The sequence below is a fragment of the Centropristis striata genome, chromosome 8, assembly GCF_030273125.1.
Source record: "Centropristis striata isolate RG_2023a ecotype Rhode Island chromosome 8, C.striata_1.0, whole genome shotgun sequence".
Taxonomy (NCBI): domain Eukaryota; kingdom Metazoa; phylum Chordata; class Actinopteri; order Perciformes; family Serranidae; genus Centropristis; species Centropristis striata.
In genome coordinates, this window is record NC_081524.1 from 27,208,040 (window position 1) to 27,225,075 (window position 17,036).

General features: G+C 41.7%; 1 protein-coding gene across 2 annotated transcripts in view; it reads right to left on the reverse strand.

Moving 5' to 3' along the window:
• The window catches only part of LOC131975856 (low-density lipoprotein receptor class A domain-containing protein 4-like), a 137,216-nt gene that overhangs the window by 34,807 nt on the left and 85,373 nt on the right, over window positions 1-17,036 (reverse strand). Inside the window, exon 1 of one of the 2 annotated variants that reach the window (XM_059338651.1) lies at window positions 11,736-12,447. The exons of the other annotated variant lie outside the window; for it this stretch is intronic. Coding sequence (XP_059194634.1) covers window positions 11,736-11,829 — 94 coding nt within the window. The 5' untranslated portion in view covers window positions 11,830-12,447. Of the gene's footprint in view, window positions 1-11,735; window positions 12,448-17,036 lie in introns of those variants that run through there. 2 annotated transcript variants of the gene reach the window in all.

Consider the following 17,036-nt stretch of genomic DNA (forward strand, 5'->3'; position numbering starts at 1 on the left):
ACTGCTTGCCACGTCGGTCTGTTGTCACAATCGAACTCCGTTGGTTAGGCGCTACAAAAGTACCTGTATGGGAACAGAGGGCAAGGGGAACGAACTAGTGGGCGGAGCCAAAACACTCAGCCACGTTCCGAAAAGGACTCGAAAAGTACTCAGTTGAAAAATGCCTAATTCTGTATGGAGCTTCAGTCTGATTCTCTCTGTGTGCTTCTGCAGACAAACAGCTGAAAGGACATGTCAGTCTCTGTTCAGGGCAGACACGCAGACACAGAGCTCTGGCTCCTTCTTGACATTTAGCCATAGGTTAGACATTCAATGCAGTCACATATCAACTAAAGGAATCAGTTTGGCTATTGGAGCTCTCAAACAGTTGTACATGTCTACTCACACACATATATGGATACACTTCACCATGAGATGCAAGTTTCTCTTGAAGGAGCATGAGCTCTTCACATTAGGATTCTTGTTTCATGAAAAATATAATTTCTGTAAATGAAGAGCCAGCAGTGCTGCATACTGAAAGGGAAAAAAAAAGAAATTTGAACAATTTACAGCATAAGAGGGTGTACTTTTAAGGATTTGGAATCAATAAATAAAGGCATTGTTTACACAATGGCATGGACATGGACTCTTCTTGGTGGAGCCCTTTTATAAATCCTCATCAGGTGCAGGTCTCTGTGGAGGTGATCCGCTGGCTTAATCTTGCCAACAAAAGGGGCAGGCTGCAGGTAAACAGGGGCCATGAATTGTGAAAGTGTTGGTACGGCACGAAACAGGGCCAAGCCAGATGATGTGACGATGACCTATATTAATAATTCATATATGGGATCTCCATGCTGCAGTAGCCCTAATCATCATTAGCAACATCAGGAGCCATGTTGGTGTACAGCTGAATGCCAGGACAGACAGTGAGGGCAGAATAGTAACATAAAACTTTAAAAAACAGAATCCCAGTTGATCAGTTGACAATGCAGACAAGACCATCAATTAATTTAGATGATGATGCTTGAGAACTTAGTAATAATTATGATGATATTGGCAATCAAAAACACTTTGTGTTACTAGGGTCAGACACATCTGGGACTTCCAATGAGTCTGCATTGAGGCAGGAGGAGAGGAGAAAAGGAGAGGAAAGAGGAAAAGAAAGAGGGGATGACATAAAGAGAAGAATGCTGTGGAAAAAGAATGGCCAAACTTGACCAGACATCCTCTCTCTCTCATTGTTACCCACTGTCTGTGTATGTGCGTGTGTGTGTGTGTGTGTGTGTGTGTGCGTGTGTGTGTGTGTGTGTGTGTGTGTGTGTGTGTGAGTGTCCCCTCTCCCCAACGAGACAATAGATCAGAGCTGTTCGGGGTCAGCTGGTGGCGACTGAGGGAAACAGAGAAGTAATGGGTGAAGGGGGGTGGTAGGTTATCAGCAGAGACAGTTCATGGATCACTGACAAGTTGTTACCTCTATCTGGATCTCATGGGTTTCTCAACTGCCACGCCCTTTTAGGCAAATAGTGTCTGGTTGTGGACCTTTTTTCTCAGCAACAAACTCTCAGGAGATCTGGAGACATTGAAGCCTTAAAGAGTAGCAAAACTGTTGCAAGACTTGGCAGCACATATATTATTAGCCTATTCAAGTGAAGAATTTTAATCTCATGTCAACTAGCTTCAACAAACTAATTTTCATAATGTTAAATGCTGCTGTTTGCTGTGAAACTGTTATTAATCTTAGCAAAGAACATGGATGCTTGACAACACTGCAAACACTGCTAAGAAGACAGTAGGTGTATACCATTGGAGCAGGTTTTAATGCTTCATCTTTTGTAATAAAATATCTTTGGTATCAAACACTGCTGTCTGACTTTTGTGTCTGGATAAAAAGTGAGAGGGACAGCCATCTGAATCACCACTGAAAGACCAAGGAGCAGTGAGGGGGGTAGGAGAACAGGGCAAGAAGAAGCATCTGGGCAAACTGAGGCTTTTTTTCTGACACCTACACAAATCCTTTACTGCTTGACTCAGGGTTGGGAGGTTAAACTGGGTTAAAATATATAAAGAAAATAGCAAAATACCCAACAGACATCACGTTTACTACACAATGTCACAATGTTCCATTGCATACTCCCTATATATATATATATATATATATATACACACACACACACACACACACACACACACACACACACACAGTATGTACTAAAAGGGAATCACATCAAATCTAACTGGTGCATACATACAAAACCAGACAGTAGAACTTGATAGGACTTGACGGATTGCTGGAATTAATTTTAATTACCAAACAAGATGTGTTTTTGTGATTAGTTCCTTGGCACTTTTTGGATGTATTTACACCTACAGACCAAGATATAAATTGCTGACTTTGCTAACACAGCCACATAGTCAGCAAATGCAACAAAGCTCTTTAAAAGACGAGATTTACTCTGGTTCAGTGGCCTCTCTTGCTCGGTCACTCTCCTTTTTCTCATCTTATTTTTCTCTTTAACGTCCTCTTCGTCTCTGCCACGATGCCCTTGATGTCCAGTTCCGTTATCCACTCTCAGCTTCAGGCACTTCTCCAGCTGCATTACTCAAAGCATTCCCGCCCCTTTGTTACTTCATTGGTGCTCCGGGTAGCCCAGGCAGCTTGGCTCACTGAACTAACAGATAGCAGCTGAAAAAACTAGAGCTGCCACCATAGATTTGTATTTATATGGCTTTCTCTGTCTTAGAATATGCTGACACATTTTACGACCCCACTGATGTGTTTTTTGTCACCAAAACATTGGTGGCTACAACCTGGCCCCCCAAAAAAATTCTTTAGAAATTTTCCATTTCAAATTAGGATTCTTACAGATGTTTCTTGCTTGGGACAGTAACATTAGTCAGGCAGCTAACGTTAGCCATGTGGCCTGGCTGGATCAATCTGCTTGTTATTATGAAAATCAATGGATAGAAAATGTGTTATCATTGTCTCCATTGCGCAGTTTGCATGGAACCAAGTGCAGTGTGTCCTGGATTCTCCTTGGATTATGAAGAGGTTTACGTGGCAAAGTTTCCAATGGGTGTCACTGATGTGGGGGCAGTTTAGAGGGCTCTACAAGTATTGTTGGTAGCTGAGGAAAACAGAAAGTGATACGGTTATCTTTGCAACAGCAGCACCAGTAATAATACCACTTAGGAAAGCTGGTAAACTGCTCTACATGGCATGAAAATGGTTCTGACCATGTGCATTTTTCTTATAGTCTGGCTTTTATATGCAACCTAAACAATATTAGTGATCTTGTAGAGCCCTCTAAACCACCCCCACAGCAGTGACACCCCTTGGAAAATTTACCAAGTAAGCCTCTTCATAATCCAAGGAGAATCCAGCGAACCACTTGAAGAGGCATGTCATTATTCCACTGTAAGAGTGTTCCTGCACACATAAACAAACAGATTGCCCAAAATCTGACAAACAGCAGGCGGCACAGCCTCTCTGCCTGTTTTGTTTCATATGATGCAATACAGCATTTGTAATGTCAAAGCAATAATCGCTGCTTTGTTTCATGTAAGGAAAGAGACAACGCATGCAATCAGACTTGGCTCAAAGGGTAATAAACATGCCAACCATTTTATTTGCTAGGGAAAAACAAATTTGCTACCGGGCAAAAAAACACACTGTTTGTGTACCGTCTGCCACCATGTGTCTGGAGTGCAGTGCCCCATTTTACTGTAATATGTGCCATCCATGTCAACAAACCTGGAGCTTTAACATCTAAAACAGCCAAACTGTAAATAGTGGTTGACCGGGACAGCCGACTATGAACCACCCCCACCATCACATACACACGGATGGCTTGTCTTCACACACACCAGGACTTGAAATCTGCCCTGGCTGGTCCCAAGGGCATTTAAGGGAGGAGGGGTGTGTGTGTGTGTGTGTGTGCCTGTGTGTGCATGCATGGGGTTGGGGGTGCAGAATCTAGACACAAAGGGAGCCCCAGCAGCCAGTGATGAGGTTGTGAATGCTGCTGGGACTGTAACACTGAGCAGTAAAGGTGTTGCCAGGACAAGTGGAAGGACGCGAATAATGACCTTTTTCCTGCCTTGGACTTTAGAAGTAGCTACCTGAACTTCACCGGCACAGCAGAAGTAAGCCGAGCTGCTCCAGGGTGCATCTTCCATTACAAATGCTTTTATTAGAAGTCATGATGTTTTGCATCACACTTGCTCGTCCACAAGAAAACATATTATTGGGACCTAGTCGGCTATTTGATGTCATTGTTGGCTAACGCAAATGTTTAGCTAGTAATTAGCTTGTACCGTGACATAAACTGAAACGTTTACCTCTGATAACAACTGCAAATGGAAACATTGTTCGCACCTTCTCCATCATATTCCCTTGTAACAAAACCACATACTTGTAGTGCCTTTAAATGGGATACCACCTTGCCCCTTTCCATCGTTTAATTTACCCTGATCACATGCTTGTACACGAGATCACCTTCTAACTCCTGTTCTTTTATTAGTGATATCCTGTATTAAGATGGTGGCATATTATAGTTTCCTTGGGCTTTCTCCAGTTCTCTACTCAATCTTTGCAGGCCTGGGTTTAGCAGTCCTGCCCGTTCCCCATCCATTGCTGCATTTTTCCCAATGTTTATAGCTTCAAGGGTTGTGAGTCTGATTCCAGAGACACAGGGACGCCACAAGAACTGCAAGGAAAAGCAGTAAATGGTGGCAAGGAAAACTGTCAAAGAGAAGAAAACATACCAAAAAAGCCATGACAAATCCTCTCCCTGCTGTGCTAACATGACATAATGAATAGTTAAACATCCTGGACACACGCTCAGCAACAGAGAAAAAGACACATCAGCCCAAACAAACAAGGGAAGTCACACATCAACCACACAGCTATTTATTGACAATGTGTTTCTGCACCATGAAAAATATTAATTTAAAAGGTGCCCTCTGGTATTTTCTTGTAAACAAACAAATGTTATGTTAACATTCGGTGTTACTCACCAAAACGCACTACAAGACAACTAACAAAAGCAGCATAAGGCGACAAAACACGATGTGATGACCACATTCAAACAACAACTAGCAAAAACCTTGCTGCATAGTGTTAAAACTGGTCACAAATAATTAATTTGTCAGTGAAATTTTTGGTCACCTTAAAAATCAAATCAAGTCAGTCAAAGGAAAGTAGAGCACTTTCACTTTCTGAAACCACTCAAGTGAAGAGCAAAAGCCACATATAGCTGCCAGTCGCGCCTCACAGGACGGTGAATGGTCAAACCACTGTCTTTGTGGACACAAGCACAAAACTGTAAGCCTGAAAAGATGGATTTTTGTGATCCCACAAATATAGCTTGACCTTGCAATATCACGTGAATCCAGCTTCCGTGCAAGTAAAGTTTAACGAAGATAAAGTATGGCTACAGTAGCTTGAAAAAAGCAATAATTAATTTGGTGAATATATACTGACCACAGACCACGAATGAGACAAGAAATAGCACAACACAAAAAACTCTCTTGCTCTCAACTTTACTGTCTCTTCCTTATGAGGCAACCTGACTGCTGTTGCTGCTGCACTAAGGAGCAACACCAACCAGCATAGAACCCCCAGCACAGATTGCCTAGTGCTGATCACATTGCAATTGAACAAATAACATAAAATTAATGAAACACCCTTTGCTTGGTCTTGTTGGTTCGAGGCCAGCAGGAGTTGGTGCCACTCTGGAACCAGTTTTCCTGGCCGAGAGCCGGTTCTTTGGCTGTCAAAATGTGAAGAATTGGTTCAAGAATAGGCACTAGTTCTGAACCGGCCCTCTAACTGGCTTGGTTTAAAAGGGGTATATGCACACCAAGCCCGATGCACCGTAGAATGGACAGACATGTTGCCAAGGTCTGCCATTTGAAATGCAGTTTCCTGGCTCTTTGAAAGTGCACCGTCCACCAGCATCAGCCACTCTCCCAGCACGGACATTATACTGGCCTGCACTGTGAGTCTCTTTATTGTTTTAATTCTCTAACGGGACTTTCCCCTTGTTGCTGCATGGAGATGTTCTTCGTGTCTGGAATAAAAGTTGTGCACTCCCATGTGGGTCTATGGTGCAAACATAAAAAATCATTCTGAAAACAACACTTCAAACAGTGGACCTGGGTAATGTCTATGATCAGTCTTGCAGTGCTGACTTTTGTTAGCAGGAGTAGATGTCCAAGAAGAGATTGTGCCTATGGGATTTCATGCAATTCACTGCACTGATTGTACAAGCCATTTGTATAATAAACAACACACTTAATTAAGGTGAAGGAAACTAAAACAAAACCTCAGTTTTCTAATGTTAGGCTAGCAAACTACACCTAAACAAGTTAGTTAACTAACTAAGGACATAATGCTACAATAATATACAATAATAAGTTGATTAGCCTGCTCACAATGGTGTTTATCGGTTTGCTGCTAAGACGCAAAGGGGCATGACAGGAAGTGCACTGTGTTCGTGCCTAAGAACTACTATAGTCATACATCATCTTCACCTTTTAGCATCAACATTCTTTTATAAACTCTGAGCACAAAACTAAGTTAACAGTGTGGCTAATCAACATTGTCAGGAAATGACAATATGAAAAATATGAAATATCAAAAAGATTCCAGAATAAACTGGAGATGGGCTTAAAATATTTAAATATGTAGCAAACATTTTAATAATGATAAATGGAGTCACTTCCAGGGGCAGATCTGAAGGGGGGCATGACATGGCTAGCATCACTTAGATGAGTTACTCAGCCCATTTAACTTTTTTTTCTGTAGTAGTAGTATTATGTTATTGTTTGTTCATTACAATCCAACCTCCCCATAGCTCCTCCAGTCACAATTCTCCCATGCCACCACTGGTACTGCTAATGTGATACCACCTATATTAGGGCGCAGGGCCCTGAATAAGAGCCTACAATTGTGTCCAAGGTTTTTTAAGGAAATTATCAATGGTGTAATTATCTCCATAGGATATTGTGATTTCCCATGGGCACCCGCTGACGGTTCTTGAAGCCCCCTGTGCCAGCCCATTTTAAAAAATCCTCTAATTACCTGTTTTTCCAGTGAAAATATTTACTGTAGGTTTGTTGTCTAATCATTAATTCATTATCTTTAGGGTTTGGACTGTTGGTTGAACATCTGAAGAGGGCTCTATTCAGCACATTGATTGCTTGTACATTTTAATTTTAATAAAGATCTCGAACAAGCAGATACTGAATATATAGTATATGTGATTCTTTCTGACAGAATAAAATAACTTTTAAGCTGTAAGTAAAAGCAGTTATTAAGCAGTTATATACTTAATGGTTAGATGATAATATAATGGCTAAATAAGTAAACTTACACAATAAGCTATGGGTTAAAAAAAAAGAAAGAAAAATGATGAATACATCAACACACCTGCTACTCGGGATGTGCCATATTGTATCTTTCATATACTTTTTATATAATAAAAACAATGCATATCGTGGTAATGGCAACATTCCTACTTCATGACGTAGTGACGTCAAATCATTGCATGACTCATAAAACTAGGAATGCATGTTACCTGATATGCCAATATTATACAACTCACTTAGCCAATTACCGATACTGATGTTTTGTTCCCCCACACCTTATTGCAGAGATCCTCAAGTCTCATTTGGAGTGGAATTTATATACAGTATTATTGTGCATACTCTTATCGTGTTTGTCCACCAGCAAATGCAGGCATCAAAAACAAAGCTTAAAATGATGTAATATTCATTCCTTGTGCCAGGGACATGGCGTTGAGGTCGGGAGTTTAATCATAGAAGCAGCAGCCCATTATTTTACTGGGTTACTATATCGGTAGATATCGGTGTGTTGGCCGATGTCCGATGGTGCATTTTAAAGTCTGTATCGGCTGATGCCAATAATATTGTGCCTCCCTACATAAAACAGGGAGCTTCTTTTTATTCCCCAGTTGACAGAGCTGAGCACCACTGTTCACTGCTGACCCTCAGCTAAGGGGTGACAGACTAAGTCAGCCTCCGCTGATAGTACCAAGACTAGAAATTCCCTGAGTAATTAATTATAGAAGCAGTGATCGCAAACTTAAATCTGTCTGGGAGGTAAAAAGTAAAATATATTTTTTAATGCTGTTGCTTGGTTGTCTTTGCCACTCCCCTCCCCAAGGTCTCAGAATTTTTATCCAGATTCGGAGTTTGAAGTCTATTTTTTCCAGGGCTAATTATTGAATTTCATTAATACTAAAAACTCCATAAACAGCAAACTATTTCCAAATAAACAACAGCTCCACAAACAAACCATACAACAAGAGGCAAAAAGCAAACACCACACAAACAACAAAGAGCTTAGTGAGAGACTGAATTTGGCTATCTGGCGGAGACTGCAGGGTGAATGTTAGCTGAGCCTGGGAGTGCCTGTATGTGTGCATGTGTGCATACAAGTAAGTGTCAATGTGTGTGTACATTTAGTGTATGTGTCTGAGGGAGAGTCAACAAGTAGCCGTGTGCATGTTTGGCCTGAGGTAGTTGACAGATGACCCTGCCGCCACCTAAACACTAACACTACTCATACACAGGATTACAGATCAGGCTGTCTGGCTGGCCGGGCCCTGCTGCAGGCTGTAACTGTTACATACACAGGGACGCAGGCAGCCACTCAAGTCTGTGACACATGGACCAGGCCTTTCCCAGGAAGCAAGTGCTTGTATGCTGCTATACAGCTGTGTGCACCAAAAAAACAGAGATATGATATAGCATATTCAATTATAAGATACTCTACTACTACTACTTATCTACTCGAGGGAGACACGTTTCAAAACTTTTCCTTCATAGTAATGGCTGGGCTGGACTTGATATTTGTTGAGACTACTGCCAATACTTAGCCTGGTAAGAAACATGAGCTCAACATTTCTGTTGGCTTAACATGATAGTCTGGTCTTTCTCCGGCTCCACCTCATTTCAATAAATTAAAATGCACCCGGGCCAATCTGGGACTACACCATAGTCGACAACATAACTGGACAATCAGGCACTGCGTTGTAGATGATGACTAAACACACTGGCCGCCGCTCGCCAAACAGTCTCGTGGAGCAACCATTGCTAATTCTAGCATTACAGTACAGTATAAGCAGCCGCCATAACTTGGGTGAGGTGGAATGGGAGAAAGGCCAGACTATCAAATAGAGCACAGTTGAAAGGATGGTCTTTAACAGTCTAGTCAATGTGACGTTACACTGTAAAAAATGATTGTAGAAAGAAAAACAGTAAAACACTATCAAATTGCATCAGAAACAGGGCGTAAAATAAAAAATTGTATATCGACGTAGTAGACACTTAATTACAGTAAATCAAGGAATAGTAAAAAACTAGACAAAACTGTCGATATGTAAAATTAATAGGGAAATACCATAATGTCACAAAGACAAAATTACCCTAAAAATAACAGGATCATTCAGTCTAAATTACAATTTTTGCTGATATTTATTTACATATAAATTTACAGTAAAAAACTCACTCACTGCATTTTTTACGGTGAAGTTCTCGCAACCACAGCTGCCGGTATTTTACCGTAAATTAAACAGATTTTTTCTTTTTTTACAGTGTAGCAATATCAAGAATGTTCTTAAGCCTAACTGTAAGATATATAGATGTGTTAACGCACAACCTGTCTTTCATTTGGTAAAAATGCCATGTTCAAGAATCTTTTGGAATTTGAAATACAAAACAAACCACCGCATTGATCTTAAGATGATGTCCCCTCTTTTTATGAAGCTGTGCTGTTTGACCTCAGGACTTTAGAATACTACACCTATGATACAAGATAACTGTACTCCACAATGAATGTAAACACAGCAACAGCTAGAGACTAACACTTGTTAAATGTCTCTGACTTTCAAACTCAACATGTGAATCCCAGTGTGTAGGCTGAGGTTCGATTCCTGGCCGTGACACAATGTCTCTACTGTGATCCCTCTATGTTTGTAGTCCCTTTCAATTTCCCTCCTTGTCTGAATAAACAGGAAACACACCAGTGAGACCGCCCGCTCCGCTCAAAAAAAGGCAGACTGTAGCTCTTTTCCTCAGCCAGAGAAATCATCAAAGCGTGAGCTACATTATTCAGCCTTGCAGAGTCTGCATGACAACACAGCCGACAAACAAGAGCTCTTTCAAACCAGACAGCCACTACAGTAGGACACAGCTATTTCAAACGACTTGTGAATTGAGCTCTGTCCAAATAGTGAGACGTTCAGATAACGAGAAATACAATGAAAATTCCAGGCCAGCATTATTTGGAACCAAACACATGCATGTATAACCTTAAATGCCTTGTATTTTGTAGTTTGAAACACAGCAAGTATCAAACCACACAATTATTTGAGTTTTTTGCACTCTGGTTGTCATCTGAGTTTAGAAGTCTTAGGCAGTTCTCCCAGATTATCTAATTAGGCTCTCTCTGCTGTATTAATGTGTCTGTCGATGCACCAGTTCATGCCTGACTGTTTTTTTCTGGCTGGCAATATGATGATGCCACAGCAAATGAATGGTAGAACACACACATACAGACTTCTTGGTTACAATGTGGTGTCAGTGCAACCACTCTCTACTGCCAAATGTACATCTAATATCCTGCGTTCACCTCACTTTGCCCAGGCCTGGCCTCAGCCCCGACGGAAATTACACATCACTGTAACTCTGTCTGTCTCTCTCTGTAGCTTGTCTGTGTGTCTGCATGTCTGTCTGTCAATATGTCTGCCTGTCTAGCCTCTGATGTGTCCGTCTATCTCTGTTTATATCTCTGTCGGTACTTGTCTAGCTGCCTGGTTATGAATCTACCCGCCTGTCTGCATGTCTGCTATGCGCCCATCTCATGTTTGTTTGTCTTCGTCTGCCTGTCTGCAGTTCTGTCAGCCTGGATACACTGTCTGGCTGTCCAATGCAATTCTACCTATCTGTCTGCCTGCCTGCCTGTGAGTGTGAGTGTGTGTGTGTGTGTGTCTGTTTCTGCTTCAGTCATAAAGAGGAACATCTGCAGTGGATCTAGCAGCCAGGGCAGAGTTGATAATGATAGTTTCTCTCTGAGCTGCTCAGAAGGCAGACAGACATAACATACCATTCCAGCATTTCCTTGTCTATGCTGACGGGCAAACTATTTAACCCTCTGTGGTGATCCCTAACAGCCCTGCAGGCCTATGGCTAAGCAAGTATTTATATAAAACCTATCCCTATGGCAGAACACGTCTAGGAAAAGTAAAGCCTGACACTTAATAGTAAAGGAAAACTTTCAATATAAGAAGCAACTACAGACAAGCTGTACAACATTAAAGGAGCAAAACTTTATGTCTGTACAGTGCAATATGAATATGACTGATTTTTCACTGTAAGCTGGCTAACTATTGAGTACCACAGCGGGTCTATGCAATGTTAATGACTGCTATAACAGCTCAAACATAACAAGTTTTGTATAACCACAACCCTATAAACTCGATATTGTGTTGTATACACACAATAAAATAGGTTATAAACACCAGTATAGACCCTAAGGTCACCACAGAGCACCATTCGTGCAAGAGGAAACGGCCGACATCGAGTTAACAGCAGACTTGGTTGACCCTCTTGGATGATTGCTACTTAAATTGTGTTTTGTTGTCCTTCTGTTGCTACACCGGGCAGTGCACATACAACGGTTTATGCACTAAAGTATCTTGGTAGGTTGAAACGCAACAAATGTTACTCACATATCTCCATTCCCTGTGGCTGGGAAGCGGTGCAGTTGCAGGAGCAGGTGACATTGGAGTTGCCGGGACCGCCAGGGGCCGTTAGGTTTTGCATGGGGCTGGGCAGACCGGGACACTGCTCCGGGAAGAGAGCCGCCGCCTCCACCGTCGGGGCCCCACGACTGGAAAACAACGAAAAACTTCCAGGCAGCGGAAGCAGAGTCCGCCGCTACGAGTAACTCCCAGCAGTTTCGCACGTATTTTCCGCGGTTTTTCTCACGCCATATTTGCCTCGGCTTGTGAACTAGAAAGGGATTTGGGGACGAGCCATTGCCCGTGACTAACGCATTGTATAGTTATTTTTCCGTTCCTTCCTGCGCCGCTGAGAGCAGCTGTCCTTCCTTCACTTGAGCAGAGCACACACAGCGGGCTCACACCTCGCCCACAAACTGACAGACTGCCACTCCGGCCAATCAGAGGGCTCCAGAGGAGGGACAGACGCGGGGAAGGAGACATGCTGCCTTCAGGAGCGAACAGAAATACCACAATCCTAACTTCAACCAGCCAAAAATATGGGCTAATAACATGCCATACCCAGACTGGGAAAGTCTGGACTTACTATGACACGTGTCAGGGTGTGTTTAAACTGTATGGTTAACAAATGATCTGATTCAACCACATTTTGTGTTGAAAATATTAAAAACTGCTTTTATGATGCAAACACTTCTGAGTGTGAGGAAAAAGCATAGACTGTATAAATAAGGGAGAAAGGCTTCTTTATTTTTTACAGCAATAGGTCAAAAAACAAACAATTAAATAACTTTTGACCTTATATCTGTTTGATGCTTTGCTGTCTGGATTAGTATCTTTGAAGACCCTATTATATTAGTTGCAAAATGCATTAATTGGCCATGGCACTGCCTGTCTTATTAATCATAAACATTACAATTTATACAATTGAGAGTGCTGCACCTGTTTAGCAGACAACACAATTTAGTCAAAAGTTTTTGTTTTAATATAGTATTATTCTAAATATTAAAATTAAAACTGGCATTACCATGATTTAGAGTAATCAACTATGTACTTGAATTTTTACTGTTACCCTGCAGAATAAATTGTGGCATTTATATTTTCAGCTCAAAGCTCAACAAAGTAAAATTACTGTTATTGCAAAGTCCACATCATCATTTGGACCTGCATGTGCGACATACATATGGGAATATTGAGCTAGGATAACTACGATATAGCGCTGTACCAGGAGTACTTGAAGGCATCAAAATCTCCACCGCCCCCACCCCCCTCAACCCTTCTGGCTGACCTGACTCAGAAAGTTAGCAGGCGGCCTGGTTGTGGTTGACAATGGCTGTGGGTGAGCAGAGCAGAGGAGAGGAGGCAGGGGAGGGAGGGGGGGAGGTAGGGCTGGGACTAGTATGTCTGGTGTGTTATTTGGGGAGGGTGGGGAGAGCGCTTGGAGTTTTACTCCCTTGTTACGGTGGGCCACAGCCAATGGAGATGGCTCTTTGAAGGGCTAACCTTGAGGTGACCCCACTCCGTTCAGGGGCACATGTGCACCAGAAAAGCACCCCCCTCCCCCACTCCACCCCTCCAGCCAAACACATCCCCTCTGAATCTAACGAACAGTGCAACTCTCCCACCCGACGCAAGCATAGAAACACATTCTAACACAGGACTGTATGCAGTCTATAAATAAACTAGGCTGTTCAAAACAGAGAGGGACTCTGAATGCCTCGCTTGACCAGCAGGTTCCCACACTGTGGACTAGGGAACATAACAGGTCATTGAAGAGCGATCGGGTGGCCCATCAACAAGGCAGGTAGCCGCAGTTTGATCATCTGTCAATGTACAAGACCTTCTTAAATCAGAAAGCACCAGCAACCAAAGGCAATAAAATGGACCTCTGTGAAGTGTGCTTCCAAGCTCCTCCATTAGCAAACTGACACTTTTGTGAAGGGGAAAAAGCATGGGACCCTGACGCAATTTACAAATGCCTGGCAGTGCTCCTAATTTTATTGAAGCAACAAATTGAGACACTGTTGTCTTGTCAGCTAAAGACGCAATATCAATCAAGGCACTGGGGAGAGTTTTTTTTCTGTCATGTCCTTACACACACACACACACACACACACACACTCCAGACATGTAAGGACACCCCAGACAAGCTCTCATATACAGCCAGACTCAGACAAACATCAATTCTGTCTGTTTCAAACCACCTATATCCACTCGCAATCACCCTACCACCACAGAACAACACTCTCACACACCCAGACACACACACACAGTCTGTCTGGAGCGTCAATTTAGTCCCCCAGGGAGCACGCAGGGTGACACCACTAACAGGCCAGACCAGACTAGACAGCCAGCAGACAGATAAATACTGGGCCCGGCTGAATACCAAATGCACTCTAGTCTACCAGCTCCCCTACCATCCCCCCTGACTGCAGTCTGCGCAGACACACACACACACACACACACACACACACACACACACACACACCGCACATATAGCCCCTCTGTGTCTCTCCAGGGAAATCTTTGTCTCATGTTGTATTTGAGGAATACTAACTTTAGGTTGATAGGTTTATCACGCTTGGCACGTGTGCATGAGTCTATTTTAGGAACATTGGATCGGGGTTTCCTACTTACACATGAGTTCACTGTGTATTATTGTTGCTACTGATTTGTGATAATAAAATAAAAGCATGCCATTTTCACGTTATGCCCTAAAGATATAAATCTATATCTAAAGACTCTCCGAAAAATTGTGCTGAGTTTGTACATTTTTGGCTTGTCACCAGGGCAGTACCCGCTAAGCCAGGGGTGTCAAACTGATCCATGAAAGGACCAGTGTCACTGCAGGAGCACAAATCACCTGAACTGTCTTCTCACAGTTGATTAGTTGTATCAGGCTTGCTCCTGCTTGATTAAAACAAAAACCTGCAGCCACACTGGCCCTTTCATGGATTAATTTGACATCACTGGCCTAAGGTATAGCTGTTGTTCTTGATGGTGGCTTGGGAACATATATGTACCTTTTGGCCCTCAGAAAAGGTCCAATAATTGGCCCTATCAGAAATAGGGGTACAGTAGGAGCCGATTTCTTTCCCAAAAGGTAGAATTTATATTAATGTACTCTTAGAGGCTAATTATTGAACATCAATGCATATTTTTTTGAGGGCCAAAAGGCCAAATACATTATATTAATTATATTAACAGCTGCACCTTAGAGGGTACTGTCCCAGTGACAGACTGTTGTACACCTAAAGGTGCAACTTCAGCACATTATTTCAGGGCAGAGACAGTGCAGATTTTTGACAAAGAATGCATGCAGGAAAGGAAACACCACCACCACACAATCAACACTACTAAGTAGAAGTGCTTCTATTTTCACCATGTGCAGTAGATAGATGACTGAAAAGATAAAGAAGAAACACATTCACTCAAGTATTTTCTTATCAGCCACAGATGCTTGAAAGTTTAGTTTAAAGATGTTTGTGACAAGACCGTGAACACATCAAGGATGCCAGCAGGCTGATGATGAAAAAAGCAGCATAGTAAAGGCCTCAGCAAAAGAAAGGTCCATCCCTAACCTCTCTCTAAAAAAAACCCTCACCTCCACAGCAATCTCTTAATCTGAACCTGTGTGGTGGAGGCAGAGACACTACTTCATAGCACCATCTTGTGGCTCAACTTGGAAAATCTCTGTTTTATGCATCATCCCAAACATGGACTGGAAAAACTGTTCCACCTCTCTTGTGTCTGCGTCAGTGCTCCTCATGTCTCTTCTCAGCCACTCTGTTACTTCTGAAACCAAAGCCGTCTCCCTGGCACAGGTCTAAGCTTTGAATTGCTTACGAGTGGTATTCATTAGGAATACGTGAGGCTGACAGAGTATTCAATATTTACAATAAGCACACATTTCATGTGACTCATAGTGTGTAGTCTGAGAAGCACAGACAAAAATGCTATAGCCGTTTTCTTTTATAGAAAGACCTCATACTTTTGTCCTCTTTTGTCATGGTTTGAGTGGAGCCCCTTAAGTTACGACCCTGATTCCAAGAAAGTCAAGACACTGACTAAAACAGTAAGACAGTCATGGGAAAAAAACATTAGGCCATTTTTTTCTTCAATTTCTTGTTCATTTTAATGCCTGTTACAACTAAAGGTACATTTGTTTGGACAAATATAATGATAACAAATAAATTAGCTTATAAGAGTTTTATTTAAGAGCTGATATCTAGCCATTTTCCATGGTTTTCTTGATGATAACCAAAATCATTATCAAGAAAACCATGGAAAATGGCTAGATATCAGCTCCTCAATTAAACTCTTATGAGCTATTTTTGTTGTAATCATTATATTTGCCCAAACAAATGCACCTTTAGTTGTACCAGGCATTAAAAATGAACAAAAAATGTATGAAAGCACGGGTGGTCTAATACTTTTTTTCATGACTGTATATTTACAAAAAGGTTTATCAGTTTGAAAATTAAATACATTCATATAGCTGATCTTAAACTGCTGACTTGTTCCCATTTGTGTTCTTATAATGATGAATCCCAATTTATCTAAAGTTGAAAGTTTAACTGTGCCAGTTAAAAATAATTAGCAAAAGTAAAAGCCAAGCCATTCTCCATATAAGGGCATGAGACTGTAGGGCTGTGTGCTCAATCACACACAGAAATTGAAAAGAAAAGTTGAGAGAATTAAGTCAGGAATGCCAAACTAATGGTCTGAAGAGGGTGGAGCCAAAAAATCTGCAGCCTATTGAGATGCTTAGGTAGATTACCTGGTAGAGTGATCTGAGGCTGGGTTCTTACTGTAGAGGCCCAGTTTCAATTCTGACCTGCTGGTTGTCATTCAAGCCCCCCAACCACCCACCCTTCTGTTTTCCTGTCTACCTTCAGCTGTAATATCCAATATAGAAGACAATAACAACAACATCAACAAAAATAAATACATAAGCAGGCCTACTTTGGGCCTATAAATACTGTTACCAGTCATTAATTACTGGATGGCACACTTCTAAATTAACATGCAGTGAGGGAAATAAGTATTTGATCCCCTGCCGATTTTGTAATTTTTGCTAAATTCTCCCACTGACAACTAAATGAATGGTCTATAATTTTAATGGTAGGTTTATTTTAACAGTGAGAGACAGCATATTAAAACATATCCAAACAATCACATTATATAAAAAACATAAATTGATTCGTATTTGATTGAGTGAAATAAATATTTGATCCCCTTCCATGTGCCCATGAGGCAAATTAAATTAATCCTTTTACGTTATCAAAGTAC